This window comes from Acaromyces ingoldii (assembly GCF_003144295.1).
Source record: "Acaromyces ingoldii strain MCA 4198 unplaced genomic scaffold FA10scaffold_7, whole genome shotgun sequence".
Classification (NCBI taxonomy): domain Eukaryota; kingdom Fungi; phylum Basidiomycota; class Exobasidiomycetes; order Exobasidiales; family Cryptobasidiaceae; genus Acaromyces; species Acaromyces ingoldii.
Window position 1 is genome coordinate 708,254 of NW_020290253.1, and position 24,041 is coordinate 732,294.

Consider the following 24,041-nt stretch of genomic DNA (forward strand, 5'->3'; position numbering starts at 1 on the left):
TTGGCTTGAGCGCGTTTTTTCGAAGACTCAATAAGAGGCCTGGGCGGTGTCCAGCTGCAACGACGACGAAAGACAAGGAGGCGTCGAGGAGAGTGAACAGCACAGGGCACCCGCTAGCTGCTGCGAAAGAGGCGAGAAGGGGCCGCAATGGACGAGAACCCGTTTGGAGCATCAACAAACGCCGTTCAATCATCGGCTGAAGCCTCATCGTCAAGCGAGAACAACGGCGTTTCTAGAGGGAGAGGTCGAGGAGCGCCGAGGGCGAGAAGAGCAGGCGGTGTGCCATCAAGAGGAGCTCCCTCTACGCGAGCAAAGCCATTTTCCAACCGGTCCACGGTCTTCAATGCGCCCGACAAGGCGGGCGCGACGCCCACCTTCACCGGCGGACCAGCGGAAGCGGCGAAGCGATCTGCAATACTGTCCAGTAGCCCCGATCAAGGGCCGCCGTCTTCAGCCACACCCTTTTCTTTCGGACCGAGCGCAAACGTCTTCCAGCAAGGCCACAGCAGCCATCAGGATGGCGGAACAGAGTCTTGGAGCGCCACAGAGGGGGCGCAAGAATCCTGGGCTGGCACCACGGCGTTTGGGTCGTCTGTTTTTGGAGGTGGAGAACGTCCAGCGACTACTATGTCTTCACCAGCGCCGCCGGAGCCGGCCGAACGTCTGACCAGTGCACCCAAAAATGCCTTAGGTGGCTCCGCCAAGGATGACGAAGAACGCAAAAAGCGGTTCGAGAACCTGCCTTCGCAGAATCGCTTCTTTGAACTCAAGAGCAGCAGAGATGCACTTCGAGCCCGTTACATCCGTGAGGGGCTTCTTCCCGACCCAGACAAGCCTCAAGACCTCTCTGCTGCTCAGAGCTTGCGGGGTACGTGTCAAGACATGTGCCCGGACTTCGAACGAGAGGAGCGCGAATTTCAAAACGAGGGTGATGCTCTCGAGATGGTGAGTTCAACTCTGCTTCTCTGTCCTGGAGGTGAGCTCATCGCCCTTCGATAGTTCCCTGGATCGTCCAGGATCGACCCAGCGCTAGCCGTCAAGATCTATCGACGACCGGCCGCCGGTCGGGAGCTTCCTCTACCTGAAGATGTCAGGCCACCAGCAGTGCTCAGAGTGAGAATCATGGTTCTGGAAGCTCGACTCTTGTGTTCGCCTGTTGAGCTCTTTGCATTTTTCAGCGCACCTTGGACTATCTGGTTCAACAACTGCTGCCCGCAGATCCATCGAGTCCGCAATTCACATCGGTGCAGCCTTTCATGTGGAACCGGACGAGAGCGATTCGACAGGATTTCATCGTCCAGAGCGAACGAGGTGCACTGACGATTGAATGCCACGAGAGGATTGCGAGGTACCACATCCTTTGCCTGCATTGGAAAGGCGGTATAGGCGCGGAAGGGTGGAGTGAGCAGCAGGAGCTCGAGCAGTTGCGCAAGACGATTCGCAGCCTGACAGAGTTCTACGAGGACCTACGTCAGTCAAGCGGTCGTCCGTCGCCGAACGAGGCCGAGTTTCGCGCATACAACCTCCTCCTGCACATGCACGACCCTGAGACGCTTCGAGAGGCCGAGATGCTGCCTGCGGAAGTGTTTGATGCGCCCAGCATTCAGGCCGCTCTCCGGCTCCGGGCGTACGCGCAACGAAGCAACAACGTCGCCCGACGAGGCAGACCATCCAATACGGAGTCGACCCTCAACCTCTGGACGCGCTTCTTCGAAGAGCTCAAGCACAGCGAAGACGTCAGCTACCTGCTTGCCTGCTTGGCGGAAAACACATTCACCATGGTGCGAGCCGGTGCCGTCAAGGCAATGGGCAAGGCATACGGGAAAATGGGCGTGGTGCCAGTGGATTATCTTAGGCGCAGTTTGGGCATGGATGATGACGAGGGAGCGAGAGCATTCTGTGTCGCTCTTCATGGCGAGGAGGTGCTCGGAGAGGGTGATAGGTTGCAGGGCCTGAAGCTATACCAAGCAAGCGGTGAGCGGGCAGGACCTGTACGCCTCTGTTCAGATCAATGGGCTAACAAAGTATCTTCCCACTTTGAACAGACGATGGGAGCACATTGCCGAAGGCCCCGTTCAGCGAGACGATCGTCGAGGCTAAACGCCGCCACTGGTCGTGCCAAGATATCATCGACGGCAAGGCATCCTATGCAGTGCCCTTGTTGACCCAGATCGACGGAACGGACCTGACTCGGCCCGCCGGCCCTGCAGGTCGTCGAGCGATACCCGTGGCTGCTCCAAGAACAGACCTTCCAGTTTCGACCTTGGTTCCGAAGCACCCTGCTCCGCTGGCGCTCGCTTCAGCTCCTATCGCCGCGCAGAAGAAGCCCGACCATCTCAACACCTCAAAGACAGTCAAGGCCGAGTCACTTATACCCCCTCAGGCTTCGTCTTCGGTCTCTTTCTCATCGCTCTCGGCCAAAGCTCCGTCCTTCACCCCGTCCATCCCGTCCATCAAGCCTTCTGCTGCTACTCCTGCATTTGGAGGCACGTTCGGCGGTGCCTCACAATCGACCACATCCTCTTTTTCGGCATTTTCTTCGACGCCTGTGCCCGTGGCGACCTCAGTGACAGAGACAAGCAAGCCTAAGGAAGAAGCACCAACAAAGACCCATGATGTCTTCTCGTTTGGCGGCAAGCAAACGACGATCCCATCTATCTCTTTCTCGAGCCAGCAAAAAGGAGCGTCAGCATCGCAGCCCACCTTTGCTAGCCTCGGAAACAGATTGAAAAGCGAAGAGGAGGTGGCGATCAAGAAGGAAGATAGGCCGATAGACGAAAGTGCGATTGCAAATGGGCCAAAATCGGCAACGTTCGCGACCGTTTCTCCCTCGGCGGCCCAGTCTCTCCTGCCCAGAACTTCCTCTTCCGATGCCAAAGGGACATCCTTGCCGAGTAAAGCAACGCCGCCGAAGATCGAAGAGCGTCCAAGGACGCCTCCTAAGATCACTGCGGTTCTCGAGCCCAAACCTGACCTCCCTAAGAGGACGGTGGAGTCGGTCGTCGCGGCCCTTTCAAAGATGGTCATGGACGACTTCCTCCACCACAAGGTTCTTGTCCTGTCCGAACAAGCCTGTCGGCGGGAAGAGCGAAAGCGTCGTCAAGAGGAGCGAGATAAATTCGTGAAATATGAGGTCGAGACTTTGACGGGCGACCTCGAAGCGGAATGCGTCGAGGATGTCTTGTGGCAGGTGACGAGCGAGTCCTTGGCAGAAGAGATGAGACGGCGACGGACCCAGCAGACCACTGTGGAGAAGTGGCTTGCTGCCCTGGATGCGGCTCGACTTCGAAAAGCGCAGGAGCGTAGGCTCCTGGAGGTGCGCGCCGAGCTCAAGAGGAGGCGAATCGATTCCTCTCCCAGGAGTGGTCCAGCGTCGGTGAACGGCAACAAGACAGCATCGCTACGCAGATCTTTGGCGGATTCGCGCGCTGGCCTTTCGCTCAAGCTCAATGTCCCAACTCTCGCGGATACGGAGGATAGAGATGTCGATGAAGAGCTGAAGATCGCGCTTCTCTCTGCGGAGAAGGCGCGACAAGAACTATGGAAGCCCAACACCTTTCGAGATTCTATTATCGGCCGGCTAATAAAGGTGGCTCGGGCCAACAGATGGGGAGCCGGACCGATGTACTGGACGGTGGCGCTTGCGACGGCCAGCGACAAAAAGACGTTGGACTGGTTGCGGGGCAAGCTCGGCCTGCATGATGGTGCCTCTACAGGGGAAACGACGATACCTCTGGCGGATCGAACTCTATCTTTGGCCATTGTGGATACGCAAAAGCTCGGACCGCAAGCGTGGAATGCTCAAAGAAGCCTGGGGTTGGTCATTTTCGAGATCGATCCCAAGCTCGCTCGTGCTCCTTCCTCTCCCACTAAAGAAGTGGAAGAGTGCTGGAATATACAACGACATCGCCTATCCGAGCTCAGCTCGTCAGATTATGTCCGAAAGAGCATCTTTTCACCTCGCCTCCTCGTACTTTCGTGGTCTTACACGTCATCCAAGGAAAAAGAACGCACTCGGAAGGCGATCTTCGCGCGGCTAGGACTTTCTGCAACGGAACAAGAGAGGGCAGCATGGTCTGGAGGCGTCGCGTTTGCGGAGCTTGGCAATGCTGACAACTCGCCGCCAGACTTGTGCTTCGATGCCTCGATGGGAGAGCTCTTCGCGTTCGGTTCAGGCGTACCGACACTGCTCCGAACGGGCGGAAGGAAGAAAGTCGAGCTGCAAGAGCTTGTTGTGAAGGTCCGCACACCCTGGAGCACTTTTGTCAAGATCCTGCAAGATGTCATCCTTGAGCGCCTTAGAACAGGTGAAAGCAAGGTAGCTGAAGCGTGCGAAATCGCTAGCAAAGCCCTTACTATGGCAGTAAACCTCGGCAACATTGCATTGCAAGGCCTCATCAACGTTTCGGACTTTGCCGTCGACAAGAGAGTGGTCGCTCTCTCGACCATCGCCTTGCCGCCCTTGTCACGAGACCAGACAACCGGCAGCGTGGACGAGCATCTTCGTGCGGAAGCCGTAGCACAGGTCGACGAAATGATCCGTGCGCAAGTGCAAGACGAAGAAGAAGATGAGGACGAAGACCTGTCCAGCCTGCAACATGATCTCTCGAGTCTGGAGCTCATCCGCAGCCTCGCTTGGTCTCAGAATGAAGGGTCTGACCACAGCGGTGGTAATGCTGGCGGAAATTTCGCCTTTGAGAAACACCTCGAACGCCTCTTTTCCTACGTCGTTGCTCGACTCGAAGAGGCATGGATTGGCATTGACGAAAGCAAACTTGTCGGCCGAGGAGAAGCGGAGGAGGGGAAAACGGGGCTGGAGCTGGTGATTAATACGGCACAAGAAGTGGAGAGGCTGGGCCAACGGGCGCTCCTTGATTTAGATCATGAAGTCAGCCGATGGGTCCAAGAAGGTGCGGCCGAGCTGCGGAGCAGAGCGAACAGCAAGAAGAGGGCAGGAGAGTCGATTCTGCCTCCTTCACCACCCGTCCAACAGGAGAGCGAGGTAGCTACCTCTTTCTCTTCACCTTCTAAGCGCAAGAAAGTTGGCGATGCGACCTCTACTTTGCAATCTCCCCCGGCACCTCTTTCGAGGACCACGTCGACATCCACTCCTAGAGGCGTCAAGAGCTTACTCGCACTCATTGATGACGCGAAGAAGCTCCTCTCATCATCATCGCCTTAATACAATGAACGACCATCGTGTAATAGTAGTATGTCAGTTCCACAAGCAGGCTAGTGCCTCCGTTGCAATTGACGAGCCAGCCCATGTTGTTGTACAGTACAAATGTCTATCACAGAATTGTGTGAGGGCCTCAGAGTGATGTAAATTGTTGAGCAGTGATACTTGGTGAGAAGCGCGAGGACTACGCTGACCTCAGGGTTCAAGAGTAGTTCTGAGATTCGAGTCGTTCCTTTTCGCGGATAGCCTCGAGCCGCTTCGAGAAATCTGCCAGAAGGGACCTGGCCTTTGGATGTCTGCGCAGTTGCTCCACCATCGCGGCGCCTATGGACTCCTCATGCGATTGTCCGCCGATGTCCGAGGCTAGATCCAGGTTGGGCGGGTAGAGAGCAGCATTCTGCCGGCGTGAGGCAGCAAGACGCTGGTTGACAGAGTCATAGAGCGTCAAGAGTGTGTTGTAATGAGCGAACCAGGGCGAGGATGGCGTGATAGAAGATGAGAGGTCATAGGCGAAGCGATTCAGCGCGCTGCCACTACGGCGAGAAGAGCTTGACTCTCCTTCTTCCCAGGGATCGGACTTTATACGGGCAGAGTCCTCCACAATGGACGGGTCGATGGAGAACGAAAAATCATGTCGGATCCGTGTTTGGCGTTGACGTCTGATCCGCCGTGCGTCCCACCCTCTTGGATCTTCCCGGTCAATCTCCCACTCTGTCATTCCTCTGTCAGAAGCTGATCCGCTCTCTTCGTCACTCTGTGCTGGCCTCTCTCCTTCGTTTTCCTGACGCCCCAATTCGTCCTCAGAGTCATTTAGATGCTCGAATTCGCGGTCTATTCCCTCCCTTTCCTCTTCCTCGTCCTCCTTCTCGGAGCTGTCGTCCTGCAGGACCCCTTGCGTCCCTTGTCCGTCACCATAGACGAGCTTCTGGACCCAGTCGGTCGACCGAGCCGCCACTGGCTTTTCCTCTTTCTCCTCTTCCTCAAGACTCAACGTCGATGAAGAGGTGACGTTGTTGGAAGATATTGGTGGTGGGTCGTAAAGGACCTCCTCAACGATGTCGAGTGCTTGACCAATCCAACCTCCGCGGACAAGCGCAACGCAGAGATGGTTCCAATTGTGAGCGTCAAAGGTGAATCCGGCCGCCTTGACATCTGTCCAAGCCTCCACCACAGCTTCGTACTTGCCCGCAGTTGTCAAGGCATCGATTAGGATGGAAAGAGGAACGCAAACGAGATTTTGTGCGCGCCAGGATCCTCGTCCTCGCCCTCTCTTGAGCATCGAGGCGGCGGCATCATTCTCTTCTCTGGCTTGCTCGAGCAGAGTCGACCAAACTTGAAGGCAGCCAGTTGTGTCTGACCTGCGTCGGAAGGCATCGAGAAGCGACGTCCAAACTCGAAGCGGAATACTTGTGCCTTGATCCACTAATTCTCGAATGAGTGTCTCTACTTTGCGAGGTTCTCCCTGCTTCGCGGCTGAGTGGATGAGGGGATCGTAAAGATCGAGGAGCTGATCACCTTGCTTCGGCGCAAATCGACGAGCAATAGGCGTTCCGCCTTCCGTTGCAGCATCACCTCCCACGTCTGATGATGGGGACAGTGGTTGGAAATTGCTGGCAAGCTGACGGACGAAATCGAGGGCCGACTGCCACGACGAAGGATCGTCACTTGCTCGCTCGGCGTACATCTTGACGAAGCTTGACCATGTAATCGCGGTAGGTTCGACACCACGCCTCTGCATCTCGTCCAGATACTCCTTTGCCTCCTGAGGCAAACCAAGCCGATGGTAGGCATGGATGATGATGGTGAAATGATATGCGTTGCAGCCTTCGCCGAAGACGCCGGTCTGCGACAGCAGAGAGCGATCAGCCATTTCAAAGATGTCCTCTGCTTGATCCATGAGACCAGAGTCGCAGGCCGCTTGCATCACCAGTGCATAAGTCCTCTCATCCGGCACGATGCCAGCGGACAACATATGGGAGAGGACAGCCATGACGGAGCGTGCTGGTGCTCCGCGTAGGACGTCAATCTTGATGAGTGTATTGTATGCCCCGGTCGAAGGGCGCAGGCCGAGCGACGACTGCGTCTGCATCCACTCGAAAACGTCCAAAGCACCTTGCCAGGAGCCCGCTTCGACGTGTGCATCCATCAAGGCCGTGAGAGCCTCTCGGTCTGGCTCGTGGCCATACTCGTGGATCATAGTTTCCAGCATCTTCTTTGCTCCCTCAACGTCCTGCCGCTCGGCGCAGAGGTTCATCATTGTTGTGAAGGAGGCCCGAGTAGGTCGGAAATTGGGCCTTTCTCGCATCTGTTCCCAAAGCGAGGCGGCAGCACCCAAGTCGTTGCGAAGCACGTATGCGGCCAAGAGGCTGTTGAACATGTTTGAGTCTGGCCGAAGATGGCGGAGATGAGGAGGACAGCTCGACATGCGATCCCAGAGCTCCTCTGCATCAGCGAGAAGGCCTCGGTTGATGTAAGCTTGCAACAGTCGACGCAAGATGGAGGAATCGACTTCCTGCAGCCCGACTCGTTTCACGCGATGATACTGGCTGGCGCTGACCTTGAGGAATCTCCTTACATCGTAATGCCTCAGAAGCATGTCCTTGCACTTCTCCACGTCGCCTCGTATGGCCCAGCACATCAGTCGATTCTTACGAAAGAACTGATCATGGCTGCCCCGCGGCATTGCGTCTTTGCCCATGAAGTATTCCTGCGCAGGGGCGTAGAGATTGTCCACGAATCGCCTGATTTCTTCTTCCATCTTACTTTCATGGCCCTGCTGTGCGTAAAGCTTGATGAGCACCTTGAGAGTGCTCCTCTCGAGGACCCTGCCCTGCGGCGACGTGGGTGCCTGCTTGTGGAGTTCGCTGGCAATGCGTTCGGCGAGCACGTATTCCTTCTTGAGCGACAGGACACGAACGATGCGCCTGCCTACTGTCTCAGGAAGCCTGATACCCTGTGAAGTGCACCAGCGGTAGACGTCGCAAGCGTCCATATGCGCATTCATGGTGACAAGGGTTCGGGCTATGGCGGAAAAGGCTGGAGCGGCCTTTGTTGCTTTCCACTCTGGACCCTCTGTGCTTCGCGCCGACAGAATCGATTTGCACATGTCCAGTGGCTCATGAATGAGCGAGACGAGGTGCTTGAAGGAGACAGAGGCCTTGTCGAAGCCGTAACGAATAAGGCCGAGCGTCTCTACGTGGTCGAAAAGCCACTCGAGGCTCTGGCGAATTCTCTGCTCGACTTCTTGAGGGTCTTTGGCACCTTGCCTGGCATGCACATGCATACCTTGCAAGATAGAAGCGAGAGTGACACTCAAAGGCTCGAGTCCTGCCCTTCTTTCGTCTGCGTAGGCACGAGCCCTGACAGATACTTGGCGCGGTCTATGCTCGTTGCTACTCATGGCGCTGGCGAGAAGCGGCAATCGCCGCTCAGGCTGTTCGAGTATCGAAATGAGCCGGCTTCTAGCCAGTTCAGCATCTCCCGTCGATTCGAGTGCTTGTATCTCGAGGTTTTGCCACCTGAAGAGCAAGTCTTTGCCCTCCAATCCCGACTCTTTGGCCACGTTGAGAATCTCAAAGATGTGCGCCCCGGCCTCCTTCCTCAGGAGGTCTGCGTCGTCCGTCTCCACCGGCAGCTTGGAGCCTCGAAAGCAAAGGAGACTGAGACAAGTGGCCACCTTAAGGTGCAGGTTGGTATCGAAAACGTCGTCGGCACTCTTGAGTTTCCAGTAACGATAGACGTCCGAAACCGATTCGCGGGCTGCCGTCGCACGAAACTTCGCCCTTTTCTGTACATCGCTACCTGCGCCGGTGCTCCTCATTTGCCACCGAAGTGCATCGCGGAGCTTCCCGAGCAGCTCAGCCCCAGGACTTTCTGGCTCTTGTTGCACACCTGCGTCTTTCGTCTCGATCGATGCTTCTTCGTCCAGAGCCCTTGTCGAGGAAGGAGACTCCTCTCGGTCTAAGGTCTGCTCTTCTACTATCGCTGCTGTTGGGGCCTGATCTTGCCCTTCCGTTTGCGGAGCTGGAGATGGTTCTTTGCTGCTATTCAGTGTCAACTTCCGGCGATCTAGTGGGGCCGTTCTCCCTCTTGGGCCATTTGCCCTCGTCTTGCCCTTGCCCTGCCCATTTGCCGCAGGTCTTTGCTCCAGTGAAAGCGATCGAGACGAGCCTTCAGCCTCCGTGGACGCTACAGCAGCCGAAGTCGCACCAGCACCAGCAACAGCACCTAATGGTTCCGCCTCTGAGCTCGTCGATGCCCGCGCTATTTGTCCTCCGTGTCCTGAAAGCTGGGCAGCTTCGATCATTCGCCGTCTGGTCCTCTCGCGCTGCTGCAAGCCCGCCCCTGCGGACGACCCGAGAGCTCGTCTCGCCGTCGAGCTCGGCGCTGACAGGAGAAAGGTCGAGTAGAGAACGCTTCGCTGCATCGTCGTCAGCGGACTCGCTCGGAATCGGTGCATGGCAGCGGGCCAGAAGTCGTCACTCCACTACTTCGTGCCCGGAGCACGTTGGCCACACGGACCGTGGCCCTGCCCCGCAACCAGGCGCCTCTCTCTTCTCCACTCTAACACTCTTTCTGCGAATAGAAGGATTCCACAAGGTGGGGTAGGCAGGCCGCTGGGAAGCCGAAGAAGTCGCTGGTCGTAATGAAAGGAATAAGAAGACGATCCCATTCGACTGCTTTGCTCGGAAGCCCCTTTTCCCTCTGTATGTCTCTTTCTCTTCTCCTCTTCGGATCTCGCCCCCTCTCCCCAGGTTTTGTGTCGCACCTCAGATCGTCGGGGACCGATGACGGCGACAAAGGCTGCAAGGCTTGTCGCTCTTCGTCTTGTAGATGGCCCAGGTCGCACCAATTTGGAAGATCATCACCCTTTTGCACTCCCATTTTTTTACCTCAGCCTCAAGCGCAAAGTAAGCACGTGACCCGACAAGAAAGTGGAGCGGGCCTCTATGAGCGCGAAACGATGAGATCCGCCATCTTGCAACATGATTGAGCAATGGGTGAGAGAAGGTATGATTGGATGAATAACAACTCGGATGGTATATGGTGACCGAACGCGGCATATGAGCAAGCATTCACACACCAATGCTTGCGACGAAGATGACCGGTCGATGATCGCTTCTGCCTTCCAGCAGCCGCATCTCGCGATCATCGAGGCTCTTGTACATGAGGCACTGGACCTCTCCTCTCTTTGGCCCAATGAGCTCCTCGTCTCCCTTGTGCTCGGAAGTAGAGAGAAGGAGGCTGTCCTGCTTTCGAGACCGGAATGTGAAGTTTGCCAAGCTTGCCGCTGGATTCGTGAGGAAGTTGGGCAGGTGGTCGGCCCACCATGAGTTGCGTGGACCTGGGCTCGAGTGGGGAGCCGCCTGATTGGTGGTGCTGCCCTGGCTCGCATGTCTGCGGCTCTCATCTTTCTTGTAGCTGGCACTTCTTGCCATTCCTGGCGGCGATTGAGCACTTGCTTCAGCAGCAGGAGAGGCTGTGCTGGCCGGAGAAGAGGTCGCCGTCAGGGCCGAGAATACCGGCAGGCTGGGCAAGCGTAAATGCGGGGCCGCTCTCATCTGCTTATCACCGTCTCCCTGCAAGGGCACGGCCGGAGCCGAAGCAGCCGACTCCGTGCTGGTGGTACGGTAGGTGACGGCATTCTTTCTCTGATTCTGTAAAGACGTCCTCCGAGGCCGGATAGTCGGCCGTCCCTTTGGCCGCTCCGGTAGAGGCGCGTCTGGCTCGGCTGCCAACATTGACCGCCTTCGCTCGTTGATCTGACTGGGCAAGTCTACAGCGCTCACGGCCTTTTGCATAGCGCCGGCTCGAGACCCGAACTTCGCTGGATCCTCGATGGTCGAGGACAGTCCACCCGGCCCTCCTAGGCTGTCCAGCGTGGTGTTGGATCGCTTGAACTTATCCTCTCTTCTCTTCGAGAAGCGCCAGCGTTTGGCAGGGGAGGAGGCTGATACGGGCGTCTGCGCTGTCGGCGATTCGTTCTTCGGGGAGCTTGTCTGAGTCATGGAGATCTTGTTCGATCGCAGCCGGCCGTCCAACCCCTCAGCAAATGTCACGCTGGGGCCTACCGCTGCACCCGGGCTTGAGCCTGAAGCGCCTCCTGCTGTCGTGCCGGCAGCGGCACTCTTGGGAGCCACGAGAGAGCGATGCCGATTGTTGACAAAGTTGTCAGAACCGGTCCCGACACTATTTCCGCTAGCGCGAGAGAAGGCATCCCTCAGCACTGTGCCGACCTTGGTCGACATGCCCTCGACGATGCGCTCCACCTTCGGCTCCTCGCTTTCGGCTGCAGCGACGTTGGATCGCCACAAGACGCGGTCACACCAACTCGGGACTCTCTGCTTTGAGCTTGTATCGTAAGGCTGCTTTTCGAATTCGATAATCATGTCCGAGAGGCTGGTTCCGCCGCCGTTCTTGGACTTGATAGACGAGGACGAAGCGCCACCCGAACCTGTTGCAGAGGCGATGGCTGCAGCTACGATGTTCGTTGCACTCTCAGACTGTACAGGCGAGGAGGCTCCCGCACTCGAGCTTCTTCGATGACGCGAGTCTCTAGGCGGAGAAAGCTGGGAGTTCTGGCTTTCGTCAGTGGGGAGCACGCTGCGTCCCAGCTGAGAGGTGGACGCGGATGCTGGAACATTGTCGTAGGAAGACGCCGAGACTGACTGACCACCAACTTCTCGATCGCCGTTCACCGAGACACCCCTCGAAGCACCAGGGATTGCAATCGGCTCGCTTCGCTGCCGCTGATGGCCGCTGCCTTGCTCCTGCTGTGACGAGAATGAGAGAGCCGAGGCGTCCCTGCCCAACGCGCTTGCGACTGCCTGGTGAAGTCGATGATTGTGGCTTGCGCCCCTCTCTTCTCTCTCCCTTGCGGCCCCTGAGACGGCCTGAACAATACCGAAGAGCTTCCGCTTGGCCTTGATCATCTTCCCTTGCATCCGATGCCCTTCGGCAGCCGCAGTGTTGCTCGACACGACAGCATCCATCGACGAGCTCGCGCCAAGACCACCAGGAGAGCATCCGTCGTACGAAGAGCCCGAAGCTCCACCGTTGACCGACGATGCAGTCAGGTTCTCAACTTCGGTATCGGTGAGGCCTCCTGTTGAAGAGTTTGCCCAATTAGAGGAGGAGATTGAGCTGGCGTCGTCGTCCTTTTCCAGCGTCGTCGCCCTCTTACTGCCCCTTTTGCTCGGTGATCCGTTGTTACTTGTGGCTTTCTTTGCATGTCTTTTGTTCTGTCCTGGGCTGTGAACAAGTTCACCGCTCGGGCTTCCCAACACGAAAGCCTCCGACGAGGGTGTCTTGCGCTGCTCCGACGACCCTTCGCGTATTTGTATTTGCCGAGAGTCCTTTCCGTTGGACGACGTGGTTGAAGCCAAAGTAGGCGCGCGAAGCCGTTTCTGCATCAGCTTCTCCTCTTTCTTGATCTTGATCGTCTTGAGCACGTCGTACTTGAACGTAGGAGGAAAGTGAATGGGAGCCTCTTGGAAGCCGCGAAAGACGTCTGGCTCCTCGGCCATGATCCTCTTGAGCTGGTCGAATTTGAGGGCCTTGTCGTACTCTTTGTTCATCAAGAGCCAATCTGCGTGCCGGCGGTCAATGTCGACGCGAAAGTTGAGATCGCCGAACCAGAATGCGTGGTCAAAGCACGCCGTCAAGTCATCGTCCTTGTTTCTCTCATCTTCTGGCGGCAGAAAAGTATCGACCTTGAGCTCCTTCTTGATCTTGTGCACATTTGCGATGCGCTCGGCCACTCTGAAATCGTGCGCGGCCAGGTGAGCATTGACAAAGAGAAGCCGCGTGTGGCCCAGCTTCATCGAGATGCCCACTGCTCCCTTGTTGCCCACACGTCCGGCGAGCAGTCCGGACTTGACGGTGCCGTGGCTTGTGCCCTTGACTCGGTCGAGGCAGCCTCGCCATACATAGATGGCAAGGTACATCATGTAGCATCGCTCCTTGGCCACAAGCTCATAGGCGCCGAGCGACAGGGGGGTGCCGTCGGCCTGCACAGATACGTGATGGGCACCCGAAAGGCCAGGAATATGGAGCGCAAGCTTGTGTACTGGTCGAGGTCGGTGCTGTCCCGGTGGATGGGGTTGATTCGTAGGCCTCTGGTGAAAGTAAGAGTCGGGCACCGAGCCTGGCGGCATGCCCTCTTGGTCTGATGGCAGAGGGCTTCCTCCGTTGACGTGCCTTGCCACCGGGCCCGGCATGGGCGACTCTGGCCTCGAGACATCGGTGAGTGCGGCGTCTTCGGCATCGGATACACCTTCGATCGGCGACGAGGGTATTTGCCTGTCGCCCTTTGACTTGTTCACGACCGAGACAAACGAAGCTGATCTCGGCAGCCTCAACGCCGGTACCGAGAGAGTGTGTCTCTTGCTTCGCATCGCTTCGGCCTTTTCCGCCGGCCCGCTTCCCACCGGGCTCGAAAGCGCTGGTCCAGCGTCCTTGGCGACAGAGGCAGAGAGGGGCGAAAGCGCCAGTTGAGGCGTAGCAGAGCCATCTTGCTCAATGGACAGATGGAGAAGAGGCAAACCGTTGGCCTTTTTCTTACCATCGAAGCCGCTTGGGGACGTTGCGCGCGAGATCATGGGAGAGGAATCATCCTCGGGCGTGGCTGCATGCGAGGCACCTCGGCTCGACGTGATGAAACTGGCCGATGCCATGCCCTTGGTTGCAGTCGCTTGAGCGATCGGGCCTCGACAGAGCCAGTCCTCGCTGTGGCGCAGAGGTCAGCGCCGAACAACTTACAGGAGTTCAAATCGCGAAGAGCCAACTCACCACATGTCGCTCCATCCTCTTCCACCGAGAGCACGCCCACCGGCAGATGGGAGCGCGACGCCGAGACCGGGAGTGCCAGGGACACTGTGGCCGCCATCGACTAGGGCTGGTGCATGGAAGGGGTATTCTGTACTGTCGTCTCCCTTGCTGCCATTTGCCTTTTTGTCCTTATCCTTGTCTGCCTCCTTGCCCTTCTCCTTCTCCTTTTCCTTCTCCCTTTCCTTCTCCCTTTCCTTCTCCCTTTCCTTCTCCCTTTCCTTCTCCCTTTCCTTCTCCTCAATCTTGTCTCTGGCGTCCTTCTTCTCCTTGGCAAGCTGGGCCGCCCTACTCTTTGAGCGGCCCAAGTCGCCCAGCTCACCTGCGAGGCCGACACCGGTTGCGATGCGCTTGCCGTCGCCCCAGGGGCATTCCTGCCCAGCTACGACGACAATGTGGTAAGGGTGGGCATCGTCAAAGGGAAGCGGCGGGATGCGGTCCTGCCTCGGCACCTCCTCCTGGCCCGCCACGCCCTTGCCTCGATGCTTCCTGTCTCCCGCAACGCCCTCTTTGTCCTCCTCTTCGTCGTCGTCGTCGTCGTCGCTGATGTCCCAGCCCTCGTCGGGGGCAATGTACTCGCCCACCTTGCCAAGCAAAACCTCGAGATCTCCCTTTGGCACGCTGCTCCCGTGGTTCCAGGTGATGACTCGCACCTTGATGTTCGGCCTCTGCGGCTTGACTTTGCTCCGCGTCTCGGCACCCGTGGGCATACTCTCGCCTGCTGCTGCTGCTGCTGCTGCGCTCGACGGTCCAGACTCGGACGTTGGAGAAGTGGTGCCAACGGGAGCCGACGCCGGCAAGGGAGGCAGCGTGCTCTTTGGCGACAATCGATCGCCAGACTCGGTGGCCGCTTCGTTGTGAGCAGCAGAGAGGGAGAGAAAGGGAAGCAGGACGGCGTCCTTGGGCGATTCGACTCGCAGCTCGTCGGGTGCGTGCGGGTGCCACGACGGCGCGACGGGAAGGCTGCCCCTGGGTCTCTCCAAGGGCACCGATGTGCGCCTCGACGAGGGAGAGTTTGTCCGCCGACCGAAAGGATTGTGTTGGTGGTGATGAGATCGCAGATTGAGCGGGCTTCGATGATGGCCGGACCGGTCTGCCTCTCTGGATGCAGACGGCGACGCACCAAGCACATCGGCCGTGTGATGCCTCCTGGGTCGACGCGGGCGAGGCGTGGGTGCGCCGTGGTCAGTCGTACCTGCTCCAGATCTCTCGTCTCTGTTCCCAGCTACAGACTCTGGGCCCAATGAAGACGATGCAGCAGTGGAAGTGGAGCCCGAGGGCGCATGCAGGTTCTCGGTGTCGATCTGCAGTCCATTTGATAAGGTTCGATGCGAGCGCCGTCGTGGTCGCTCGCCTCCTGCCTTGGTCGACAGGCGAGGATCTTCTGTAGCTAGGCCGCGAGAGCGCGAGGATTGGGAAGGAGAACGTGCGGGGGAAGGATGCGACGACGACGACAAGGGCGATGGCGAGTGCGACGAGGAGGGCGAAGGGGGACGAGGCCCTGTCTCGACGAGCGATTGCAGCCTGGCCTGGATGGAGGAGGTGTCCTTGGGCGCTGGTGAGCTTGCTTCGTCCGGCTTGGTTCCCAGGGCGCCCCGGATGCGCTCCCGCAAAGGCACAATGGCCCTCTTGGGTGAAGCGGCCGTAGCCGAGGTGGTCGCAGCCGCACGAGCAGACGAAGACGAGGATGACGACGACGATCGAGGAGGGAGGGTAGGCGACGACGTCATCGTCGTGTGCTGGTCCATTGTCGGCGTTCTGTCCTCGTCAACGAGGATCGGCGACTCCTTGGAGCTCGTTGCTGTTGCTGAGTGACTAGGTTCCATATCGCCTGGAAGGAGGTCGGCGTCACCTTTCCATTCCCCAAGGGATGATCGATGATCAAGATCCCGGGGGACGTCGAAGAAGAGAACGCTGCTGAAATAATAATAGAACAGAAGGTTGTTGAAAGGGGTGCTCCACTAACTTTCGGCGCCCGCCATCTGCAGGCGCGTCGAGGCTAGGGGCGTCGACTCCGTCACGCATCATGATCCTCAATCTCACTATAGAGAGCAAATCGGGTTACTCATTTCACAAGAAGGTGTGATGGTGTCAGTTCAAGAGAAAAGTTATAGAACAGACAGTCTCGTCTTTGACGGGAAGGCTTGTTTCGTGGACGGAACATAAAAGAAACAGAGGAGTGAACGGCCGGGATGGGAGGGGGATATTGCGTCTGATCTTGTGCGATGGACGACGATCTGAAGTGATAAGGGAGACGCTGCTTCGTCACCTGGTTAGGAGCGACATGAGACCTGGGATGGGTCTACATGTACCACTGGGATTCACAGAACTCTGTCGTGTCGAGGCAAAGGTCAGTATGTTGACGAAACGAAGAGACAGGTGATACTCACGCTTTCCAAGCAGGGCGTTACGACTGAGCTGCGTCATGAGCTTCTTGGTGTCAATCGTCGAGATCGCAGTCCTTGTCGGCGCCGAATCGCTGACGCTGCTGGCGACGTCGGATTCATCGTCGCTTTTGAGCAGAATCCGGGCCTTTTCGCAGAGGAAGTGGGCATACATGGCAGGAGGGGCGAGCGAGACCGACCTCGTCGCACGAGAGTAGCTGTACGACAGCGAATTGAGGACTCGTTGGAGCTCGTCGGACTTGAAGGCATTGTCATCGTGAAGAACGACATAATGAGCTGGACGAGCAGTACCGACGAGGCCCGAGTGTGCTTGAAGGTACAGATCGAATCCGAAGGGATGAACGACATTTGTATCGACGACTGTGCCGGCGGGCAGGTTACCGCTCCGGTCATTGGCAATGTCGTTGGGGTTGGCAGCTTGAAAGCGAATGTGGTGGCGCTTGCCACATACGATGTAGGTGAGCTTGGGAACGTAAGCAGGCTTGCCGAGGGCTCGAGAGGTCTTGTCTGCGGCGGCTTTGAAGCTTGCAATTTCTGCGTCGACGGCATGCGAGTACTGGCCTTCACTGATTCCGTCGCGGAACACGATGACATTGGCTGGTAGACTCTTGTTGTTGGCCTCAGCCCACGACTGGAGATGGCCTTCGAACATGCCGGCGGCGTCGACGAGGATCTCCTGGGCAGAACCGCGCTCGTTGACCTGGCAGCGGACCTGGCTCGAGTAACGGGTGCGATTGCCATCCATCGTCGCGACTGAGCCAGCCACGCTCGGCATGGTCGTGCCGGGAGCGCCGTGCGTAACGTCAGCACCAATGAGCATCGTGTTCTTGCCAATCTTGGGCAGGTCCCTTTCGCCCTCGATGATCTGATTGGTGCCGCCAAGCTTGATGTTGATCTTCATAGAGACGTTGGCGCAGTACTGAGCCTGTCCGCGCTCGTTGAGCGCCTTCTTTGTGTTGACCACTTGCGACGGAACCGGCGACGCGAGATGAAGGGCAGCGACGCGCTTGATCTCTTCGTAGAATTCCTGGTCTTGCATATCCATGATGCAGAGGAAGAGCTGGGGCGGCTTTGGCTGGCCGCCCTTGGCCTTGGCTTGATTGTAAGCTGCTCGTCCAGCCTCGTTCATCGTCGACTGAATACGTCCCAGGTCACGCACGCCGGTGCGGATAACCGGCCGGTCGTTGACGACCCTGACTCCCAGTTGACGGAGGGCCATTACCTGCTGAGAGACAAACGCCTGGATGACTTGCTCCGGAACGTTGGAGAAGTTCACCACAGCCCACGTTGACAGCTCGCGTCCCGACTGGCAGAACTTCTGCCCAGCAAGGTTCCAGGAGCCGTTCCTTGCTTGCACGGGTCTTCCGCCGCCACCGTACTTGATCTCGGGCGGCTGGAGCACTCGGCCCTGGACTGCCACGGGTTGTTGGGAGATGTCTACTCCCCACGACTTGATGCGGTCACTGCTCTCGTACGCAAGTGATCGACGAATTTCAGAGATACGGCGGAACCTATCTTCGGGACGCTGTGCTGCTTCCCGGATAATGTCTTGTGTCTGCGCCGGCAGCAGGCGCTGTGGAGGGATTGGCGTGCCCGGTAGCACGGTGCAAACCTCCATGGGCACAAAGGCCTTGGACTCCAGAATGACGCACTGGAGGTGCGGCTGCCGTACGACGAAGTTGTACTTGTCCTTGAAGTAGGCAACGACGTTGGTGACTTTTCCGTCCGAGAGCGTGAACTCTGTCTCAGCTGCCGATCTTGGCGTAAATCCCTACGAGGTTCAAAAGAAATGAGTCAGAACGGAGAGTGCGGCGATGGTGACGGTCACTTTCATTACTCACCTTGAACTTTTCCGACTTCGATGTGTTCCGGTGTGTGACACCGATCAGGACGCCCTTTAGGTGCTTGCGCAGCACTTGGTACTCGCGGGGAGTAAGATTGCTTATCGTGGGCTCATGGCCGCCGCCACCGCCACCACCGAAGCCTCCACCACGTCCGCCGCGGGGAGCACCGCGGCCACCGCCCCGGCCACGGTCGAAGCCTCCGCCACGGCCTCCACGGCCGCCGAAGCCGCCGCCACCACCGCCGCCCATGCCGAGCAGGCGTGCGGCGACTACGAGGAGGGGGCCGCCAGCAATACTTTAGGTAGATGTACACCGTCAGTCAATCTGTGCGAGGAATGAAGATGACGAGATGAGACTCACAAAGCGCTGAATGCTACGTCGAGGTTGACCACCAATCCGCCCATTGTCGGTCGTACTGACTGGAAAAATCCCTTCCACACCTGAGCGCCATTTGCGATGGACACAGCGAGCCTGAGGACAACAAACTGAGGCTTTAGTCTGATGGAAAACGACCGTGGCGACAGACAGACAACACCCACGAAGGATCAAAGAATCTTCGACCGCCTTGGCCATACACCTTGTACAGTTTCTGAGGATCGTGGCGGAGAAGGATGTCGAGGGCTTGCAGTCCCACCGCAACCCTATGAGAGGAGATAAGGTCAGCGAAATTCAGAGGAGCGCCAACTTGTCAGTCGACCACGACTCACTTTTCCGGCATCGCTGATCCTGACGACATGACAGTCTTGCGATTTGCGTCGCAAAACTGAGGAAGAATGTCGAGGTCGATTTGATTGACCTCCGTGAGGGTCACCTTTTCGCAGAGAAGTTGAGGTCAGCATCTGTTCAGGAGAGAAAACACACTGATGTGCGTACCGAGAATTTGCGGTCCGACGGTTTGCCGGCCTTGTCATCCTTCGACGGGAGTGTGACCTCGAACTTGAGCTGCGAAGCGGGCAGGGCGCGAGCGAAGTACGCGTTCTTGCGCTGAGGGATGGAGGTATGAGCTGATTGCACGGTAGGAAACGTCAGAAGAGGAACAGAACACTCACACCGTCAAACGCCAGAGGCACGATATCGGCTCGCGTCACTCCACGGTCTCCGGCCTCGGCCACAGCCCTGAGTCCCACCTCGAGAATTTGCATCTGGAGAAGACCGGGGAGCGGACGGTCGGACTTGGAACGACGGCTGGTGCAACATACCATGTCAGTTGGAAGGAACAAAAACAGCCTGCCTAACTTCTTGCCTGGCACTCACGGACGGTTAGGGTCCTCGACAGGCGTGATGACGACGTCGTAGTGGACAACGTTTGAAGAGGCGGCCGACAGGCGGGCCTGCTGGGGCACTGAACCGCCACGGACGGCCTTGGTTGGCTGGCCAGATGCGGCGGCGACATTGACCTTGTACATGTTCGACAGGAGCGAGATGGGACGACCCTGGGTGCCTCCGCGGTCGGGGCGGGGAGCAAGGTCTACGAGGATGATTCAGCGGTCATGATTGACCGGAGACACACGAGCAAAGAGAGCGACTCACCGAGGAGGGTAATGGACGCGATCTCTCGCGCCCGGCGCTCCTGTTCGTCGACGGACATGGCTTGTGCCTGCTGTGCGAGGGCAGCGGCGTCGCTCTGCAGCATGGTGCCAGGATATCTGTGGGGCTAGATAAAATGGGGAAAAGGGGGAGGGGAAGGAGGAGGAAGGAACTAATCAAGGGTATGACTTGGCCTCCGTTTCCCCGTTGCGCTCGATGGCCGGGAAAAATCGACTCCAGGCCGAAAGAGTGTCGCGAAGGAGGTAGGGAGGAGGCAGACAGAGAAGATAGAGAGAGGACTCTGATGAGAAGGGAAGGTTTTGAGGGAGGAGAGGGGGGGGATCGCTGATGAGCGGCGCCGCCCGTCTTTAATAGCGAAGGACACAAAGGCAAGAAGAGGTCAGGAAAATTCCCTTTGTTAGTCTGTACGTAGTTGAGTAGCAGGGGACGCCCGTGCACAACTAGTGCGTTTTGGCGCGCGCGTTCTGATGATGTCGCGACATGTCATGCACAGTAAAAGGCGGGCGAGTCAACGAGCAAGGGCGAAGGAGCAAGTTGGGGACCAGATGTGCTGGTCGTGGAGGGGGCAATCACACTCGGCCAGGCATGTCACAGCGATTACGGTCATATTTCGGCGACTAGCACACCCTCTGTCTCTCGCAGACGGCCAATGAGAATGGGCCTTTGCTCCGAGTCAATCTGAAGTGCACAAGAGGAACCCGCGAATGCCAAGCCTGTACGCCGCCCCGCGGGAGATTCGAGAGAGCGCGAGAAGAGGAAAAGGGAGAAGAGGCAGAGGGGGGAGAGAAAGGGAGAAGTCGGTGGCGAGTAAGCAAGACGAAAGAGGGACCAACGGCATAGCCCAGCTCACCCTGCTCCGTGCCGCTCCGATTCGCGGCGATGAAGAAACGAGGGCGCGATGCAGACTGGGCGGCGGACTCTGGCATCGGTATGCCAACGCTGAGGAGAGGCCGAAGACGCATGGCCCAGTAGTTGATGACGGACAGTCCGTGGTCGTCGTCCGCGGCGGCTGCCCTCGATCGCAGCCAGGCCATGGTGACGATGAGACCGTCGACGTCTGCCTCTTTGCAGAAGGTGGCGAGTTCGCACTTGCTTTCCTCCGCCTCAAAATTCCAGGGATTCAAGTCCATGCAGATGGCGACGCAGATCTGTGCCAGACGTGCCGCGATGTCAGAGTCATTTCTCGAAGGCGCGCAAATGCAGGGCTGTTAAACCGACCTTGCCTAGCCGTGGTACGTGTATGAGCTCGAAGCCGGGTCCTGTGTGAGTGGTGAGCTTGATGTGCAGGGGCACACGTACTCTAGTATTAGTATCCCCTCACCTTGGCGAGCCCAGGTCTCATCGGTCTCGAAGAGAAAGTGCTTTCGAAAGGCGTGGATGACATGACCATTTGGATCAACGAGCAGGGCGCCGTTGTAAGGGCCTCGACCCGGTGACACACTCTCCTTGGCCTTGGCCTCTGCGGGGCGAGCATCAAAGGGGGACGAGAGCGCACCACTGCGCATTTCGGAGCCATAGAACGGCAAGCCGATGATGACGTAGGACCGGAGCCTCGTCGCGAGCTTGGCGGCCAGCTGCAGTGAGGGCGACTGCGGGGGTGAATCGAAGGGCCTCTCGATCAGGCGTTGGATCTCTTGGGCCGAACCGAAGACGTATCCTGTATTCGAACAGCAGGCTGTAAGTGGCCCGTCTGGCACAGCAGTAGGACTCGGCTGAGAGGTGAACGCACCAGTCAGGGCCATCTCGGGCAACACAACCATATCGAGCTCGCCTGGCTCGAAGCGGCTGGTCAGGGCCTCGACTTGGCGTGCATTTGCTTCGACATCGGCGTGCTTGCTGTCAAGCTGCACGCATGCGATTCTCGGCCGTCTACTTCCGCCCACTGTGGCCATGGTGCAAGCGTCGCTACGGAGCTGAGATGGTGGACATGCTCTATGGTTGCTGTTGTGCCACCGCAGCAGCCGTGGCGACACCAGCGATCTTTGCACACTTCTGATGAGCAGGATACTGACTAAGAGGAAGGGCCTCTCCTCTCTGTCTCTCTGTGTTATTCCCTTCTCCACCGAACGACGGCCAAATCGGTGCTCCCCCGACCTGCACCAAGGGAAGCGGCCGATGGTCCGCAACACGTGAAGAGACCCAAAAAAGCTTATAAAGTCTCGCCTCGGAACAAAGAGCACAAAGGCCAAGGTTCAGTTCAACAAAGGGCAAAATTGTGAAAAAAAGAAGAAGTAAAAAAAAAAAAAAAGAGTCAGTACCCCGTCCCGCCTTTCTTCTTGACGCCCATGACAGCTCGACTGCTCGCCTCGACCACCGTCCGAAACTTGGCTTCGTCACTCTCACGCCCTCTCTCACGCCAGCCCATTGCGCAACCCCTGAGGCACTTCACTTCGACGGCAGCCAAGATGTCTTCGGTTCCCCTCCCCACTGACTATGTGAGCGCTGGGCTTCATGTTCCTTGCTGCAACCTCTAGTACCTGTCTTTGCTGAGTGCGTCTTTTCACACAGAACAAGGTCCTCTACCAGCCTCTGGCGGAGGCGGACCCTGAGGTGCACAGCATCATTCAGGATGAGACCTGGCGTCAGTTCTCGGGCCTCGAGCTCATCGCTTCGGAGAACCTGACGTCGCTGGCGACGATGGAGGCTAACGGCTCCATCCTCACCAACAAGTACTCGGAGGGTCTCCCCGGCGCGCGCTACTACGGCGGCAACGAGCACATCGACCGCCTCGAGACGCTGTGCCAGCAGAGGGCCCTCAAGGCCTTTGACCTGGACCCCAAGGTGTGGGGCGTCAACGTGCAGCCTTACTCTGGCTCGACGGCCAACTTTGCCACCTTCACGGCCATCCTCCAGCCTCAAGACAGGATCATGGGTCTCGGCCTTCCCTCGGGCGGCCACCTGACGCACGGCTACTACACGGCCAAGAAGAAGATCAGCGCCTCGTCGATCTACTTTCAGTCGTTCCCGTACCAGGTCGACCTCAAGACGGGCATCATCGACTACGAGGGCCTGCACAAGAACGCAGACCTGTTCAAGCCAAGGCTACTCATCACCGGTGGCTCGGCATACCCGCGCGACTGGGACTATGCGCGCTTGGCCGAGACGGCAAAGAGCCAGGGCGCCTACCTCATGAGCGACATTGCCCACATCTCGGGCCTCGTCGCGGCCAAGGTGCAGAACAACCCATTCGAGTACTGCGACATTGTCACGACGACGACGCACAAGACGCTCCGTGGTCCCCGCGCCGGTCTCATCTTCTTCCGAAAGGACAAGGAGGCCGACATGGAGAGCAAGATCAACGCTGCCGTCTTCCCCGCTTGCCAGGGCGGTCCCCACAACAACGTGAGTGCCTGCTGTCGGGGCAAGCGACCGTCGTCGCTGTTCGCCTGGTCCGGCTCTTCCCTGCCCTAGCCTGCTCTAGCCTGGACTAGCCTGCCCTGCCATGTCTTGTCCTGTCCTGCCTTGTCTGATCACTTACCTTGGCCCACTTTTGCCTCTCACAGACGATCGCCGGTATTGCCGTCGCCCTCAAGCAGGCTGCCGACCCGGCCTTCAAGGAGTACGCAGCCCAGATCATCAAGAACTCGGCCGCCGTGGCAAAGGGCCTCCACGCCCACGGCTACAAGCTCCAGACCGACGGCTCGGAGAACCACTTGATCCTGTGGGACCTGCGGCCACTCGGCCTGACGGGCTCCAAGATTGAAAAGATCTGCGACCTGGCCCACATCACTCTCAACAAGAACTCGGTGCCCGGTGACGTGTCTGCCATGACACCCGGCGGTGTCCGACTGGGCTTTGGCGCCCTGACGTCGAGGGGTATGAAGGAACAGGACATGGAGAAGATCGTCGAGTTCCTCATCCGGTCCATCGACATCTCGTCAGAGATCCAAAAGAGCGTGGGCAAGAAGCTCGTCGACTTTATCAAGGCTGCTGAGTCGCACGCCGGCGTCAAGCAGCTCCACGCCGACGTCGAGAAGTTTGCCACGAGCTTCCCTCTTCCCGGCGTGCCTGACAGCTCGTCGATCAAGAAGCCTTGATTTGCCAGCATCTCGCCTATTCCCCCCCCCGAACCAATCTCCCACTCTCGTCGTGTTCTAGTTTCCGTCTTGGGAATTCAACTTCCAAGCCGAGGAGCCTCTCTCTCCTTCCCCGTCCTCGTCTTGCCAAGTGACTGTATTCATCCTGCGTCATGCCTCACACTCTTCAATGTTATCCCTGATCTAGATCACAGGCGCCATT

At 58.0% G+C, this 24,041-nt stretch overlaps 6 protein-coding genes across 6 annotated transcripts; 2 read left to right on the forward strand and 4 right to left on the reverse strand.

Moving 5' to 3' along the window:
* The first annotated feature begins 36 nt into the window (after positions 1–36).
* FA10DRAFT_269500 (hypothetical protein) lies at positions 37–5,286 on the forward strand. The gene is made up of 4 exons (XM_025522778.1): positions 37–945; positions 1,000–1,113; positions 1,179–1,974; positions 2,046–5,286. Exons 1-4 carry the CDS (start codon positions 148–150, stop codon positions 5,180–5,182), a joined length of 4,845 nt encoding a protein of 1,614 aa, XP_025374744.1. The 5' UTR covers positions 37–147; the 3' UTR covers positions 5,183–5,286.
* On the reverse strand, positions 5,217–10,028 carry FA10DRAFT_269501 (hypothetical protein). Its single transcript, XM_025522779.1, has one exon. It carries the CDS (start codon positions 9,636–9,638, stop codon positions 5,382–5,384), a length of 4,257 nt encoding a protein of 1,418 aa, XP_025374745.1. The 5' UTR covers positions 9,639–10,028; the 3' UTR covers positions 5,217–5,381.
* A 121-nt stretch (positions 10,029–10,149) lies between these two features.
* FA10DRAFT_304307 (hypothetical protein) lies at positions 10,150–15,922 on the reverse strand. The gene is made up of 2 exons (XM_025525339.1): positions 13,970–15,922; positions 10,150–13,906 (listed from the first exon to the last, which is right to left on the reverse strand). The coding sequence occupies exons 1-2, from the start codon at positions 15,829–15,831 to the stop codon at positions 10,255–10,257; spliced, it is 5,514 nt and encodes a 1,837-aa protein (XP_025374746.1). The 5' UTR covers positions 15,832–15,922; the 3' UTR covers positions 10,150–10,254.
* A 138-nt stretch (positions 15,923–16,060) lies between these two features.
* FA10DRAFT_304308 (Piwi-domain-containing protein) lies at positions 16,061–19,878 on the reverse strand. The gene is made up of 10 exons (XM_025525340.1): positions 19,785–19,878; positions 19,509–19,722; positions 19,304–19,439; positions 19,128–19,238; positions 18,962–19,065; positions 18,794–18,895; positions 18,615–18,725; positions 18,252–18,549; positions 16,396–18,181; positions 16,061–16,336 (listed from the first exon to the last, which is right to left on the reverse strand). The coding sequence occupies exons 1-10, from the start codon at positions 19,840–19,842 to the stop codon at positions 16,308–16,310; spliced, it is 2,949 nt and encodes a 982-aa protein (XP_025374747.1). The 5' UTR covers positions 19,843–19,878; the 3' UTR covers positions 16,061–16,307.
* Positions 19,879–20,390: 512 nt separating this feature from the next.
* FA10DRAFT_269504 (carbon-nitrogen hydrolase) lies at positions 20,391–21,960 on the reverse strand. The gene is made up of 5 exons (XM_025522780.1): positions 21,532–21,960; positions 21,124–21,459; positions 21,021–21,061; positions 20,653–20,950; positions 20,391–20,515 (listed from the first exon to the last, which is right to left on the reverse strand). Exons 1-5 carry the CDS (start codon positions 21,692–21,694, stop codon positions 20,406–20,408), a joined length of 948 nt encoding a protein of 315 aa, XP_025374748.1. The 5' UTR covers positions 21,695–21,960; the 3' UTR covers positions 20,391–20,405.
* A 71-nt stretch (positions 21,961–22,031) lies between these two features.
* FA10DRAFT_269506 (glycine hydroxymethyltransferase) lies at positions 22,032–24,004 on the forward strand. Its single transcript, XM_025522781.1, has 3 exons — positions 22,032–22,237; positions 22,311–23,144; positions 23,306–24,004. Exons 1-3 carry the CDS (start codon positions 22,208–22,210, stop codon positions 23,837–23,839), a joined length of 1,398 nt encoding a protein of 465 aa, XP_025374749.1. The 5' UTR covers positions 22,032–22,207; the 3' UTR covers positions 23,840–24,004.
* The last annotated feature ends 37 nt before the right edge of the window (positions 24,005–24,041 follow it).

What these genes read in the sequence shown, in the direction of transcription:
- FA10DRAFT_269501 (XM_025522779.1), bottom strand. Translation starts at nt 9,638, where the DNA reads ATGCACCGATTCCGAGCGAGTCCGCTGACGACGATGCAGCGAAGCGTT.
- FA10DRAFT_269506 (XM_025522781.1), top strand. Translation starts at nt 22,208, where the DNA reads ATGTCTTCGGTTCCCCTCCCCACTGACTAT. An exon ending in TTCCCCTCCCCACTGACTAT is followed by an intron (nt 22,238 to 22,310) that starts GTGAGCGCTGGG and finishes CTTTTCACACAG; the next exon opens with AACAAGGTCCTCTACCAGCC. An exon ending in AGGGCGGTCCCCACAACAAC is followed by an intron (nt 23,145 to 23,305) that starts GTGAGTGCCTGC and finishes TGCCTCTCACAG; the next exon opens with ACGATCGCCGGTATTGCCGT.
- FA10DRAFT_269500 (XM_025522778.1), top strand. Translation starts at nt 148, where the DNA reads ATGGACGAGAACCCGTTTGGAGCATCAACAAACGCCGTTCAATCATCG. An exon ending in AGGGTGATGCTCTCGAGATG is followed by an intron (nt 946 to 999) that starts GTGAGTTCAACT and finishes GCCCTTCGATAG; the next exon opens with TTCCCTGGATCGTCCAGGAT. An exon ending in GAAGCTATACCAAGCAAGCG is followed by an intron (nt 1,975 to 2,045) that starts GTGAGCGGGCAG and finishes CACTTTGAACAG; the next exon opens with ACGATGGGAGCACATTGCCG.
- FA10DRAFT_269504 (XM_025522780.1), bottom strand. Translation starts at nt 21,694, where the DNA reads ATGGCCACAGTGGGCGGAAGTAGACGGCCGAGAATCGCATGCGTGCAG. An exon ending in ACGTACCACGGCTAGGCAAG is followed by an intron (nt 20,951 to 21,020) that starts GTCGGTTTAACA and finishes CGTCTGGCACAG; the next exon opens with ATCTGCGTCGCCATCTGCAT. An exon ending in TCGGAGCGGCACGGAGCAGG is followed by an intron (nt 20,516 to 20,652) that starts GTGAGCTGGGCT and finishes GGCGGCGTACAG; the next exon opens with GCTTGGCATTCGCGGGTTCC.
- FA10DRAFT_304307 (XM_025525339.1), bottom strand. Translation starts at nt 15,831, where the DNA reads ATGGAACCTAGTCACTCAGCAACAGCAACGAGCTCCAAGGAGTCGCCG. An exon ending in AGAGGATGGAGCGACATGTG is followed by an intron (nt 13,907 to 13,969) that starts GTGAGTTGGCTC and finishes TCTGCGCCACAG; the next exon opens with CGAGGACTGGCTCTGTCGAG.
- FA10DRAFT_304308 (XM_025525340.1), bottom strand. Translation starts at nt 19,842, where the DNA reads ATGTCCGTCGACGAACAGGAGCGCCGGGCGCGAGAGATCGCGTCCATT. An exon ending in CGTCGGACCGCAAATTCTCG is followed by an intron (nt 19,066 to 19,127) that starts GTACGCACATCA and finishes CTCTGCGAAAAG; the next exon opens with GTGACCCTCACGGAGGTCAA. An exon ending in CGAAGTCGGAAAAGTTCAAG is followed by an intron (nt 18,182 to 18,251) that starts GTGAGTAATGAA and finishes TGAACCTCGTAG; the next exon opens with GGATTTACGCCAAGATCGGC.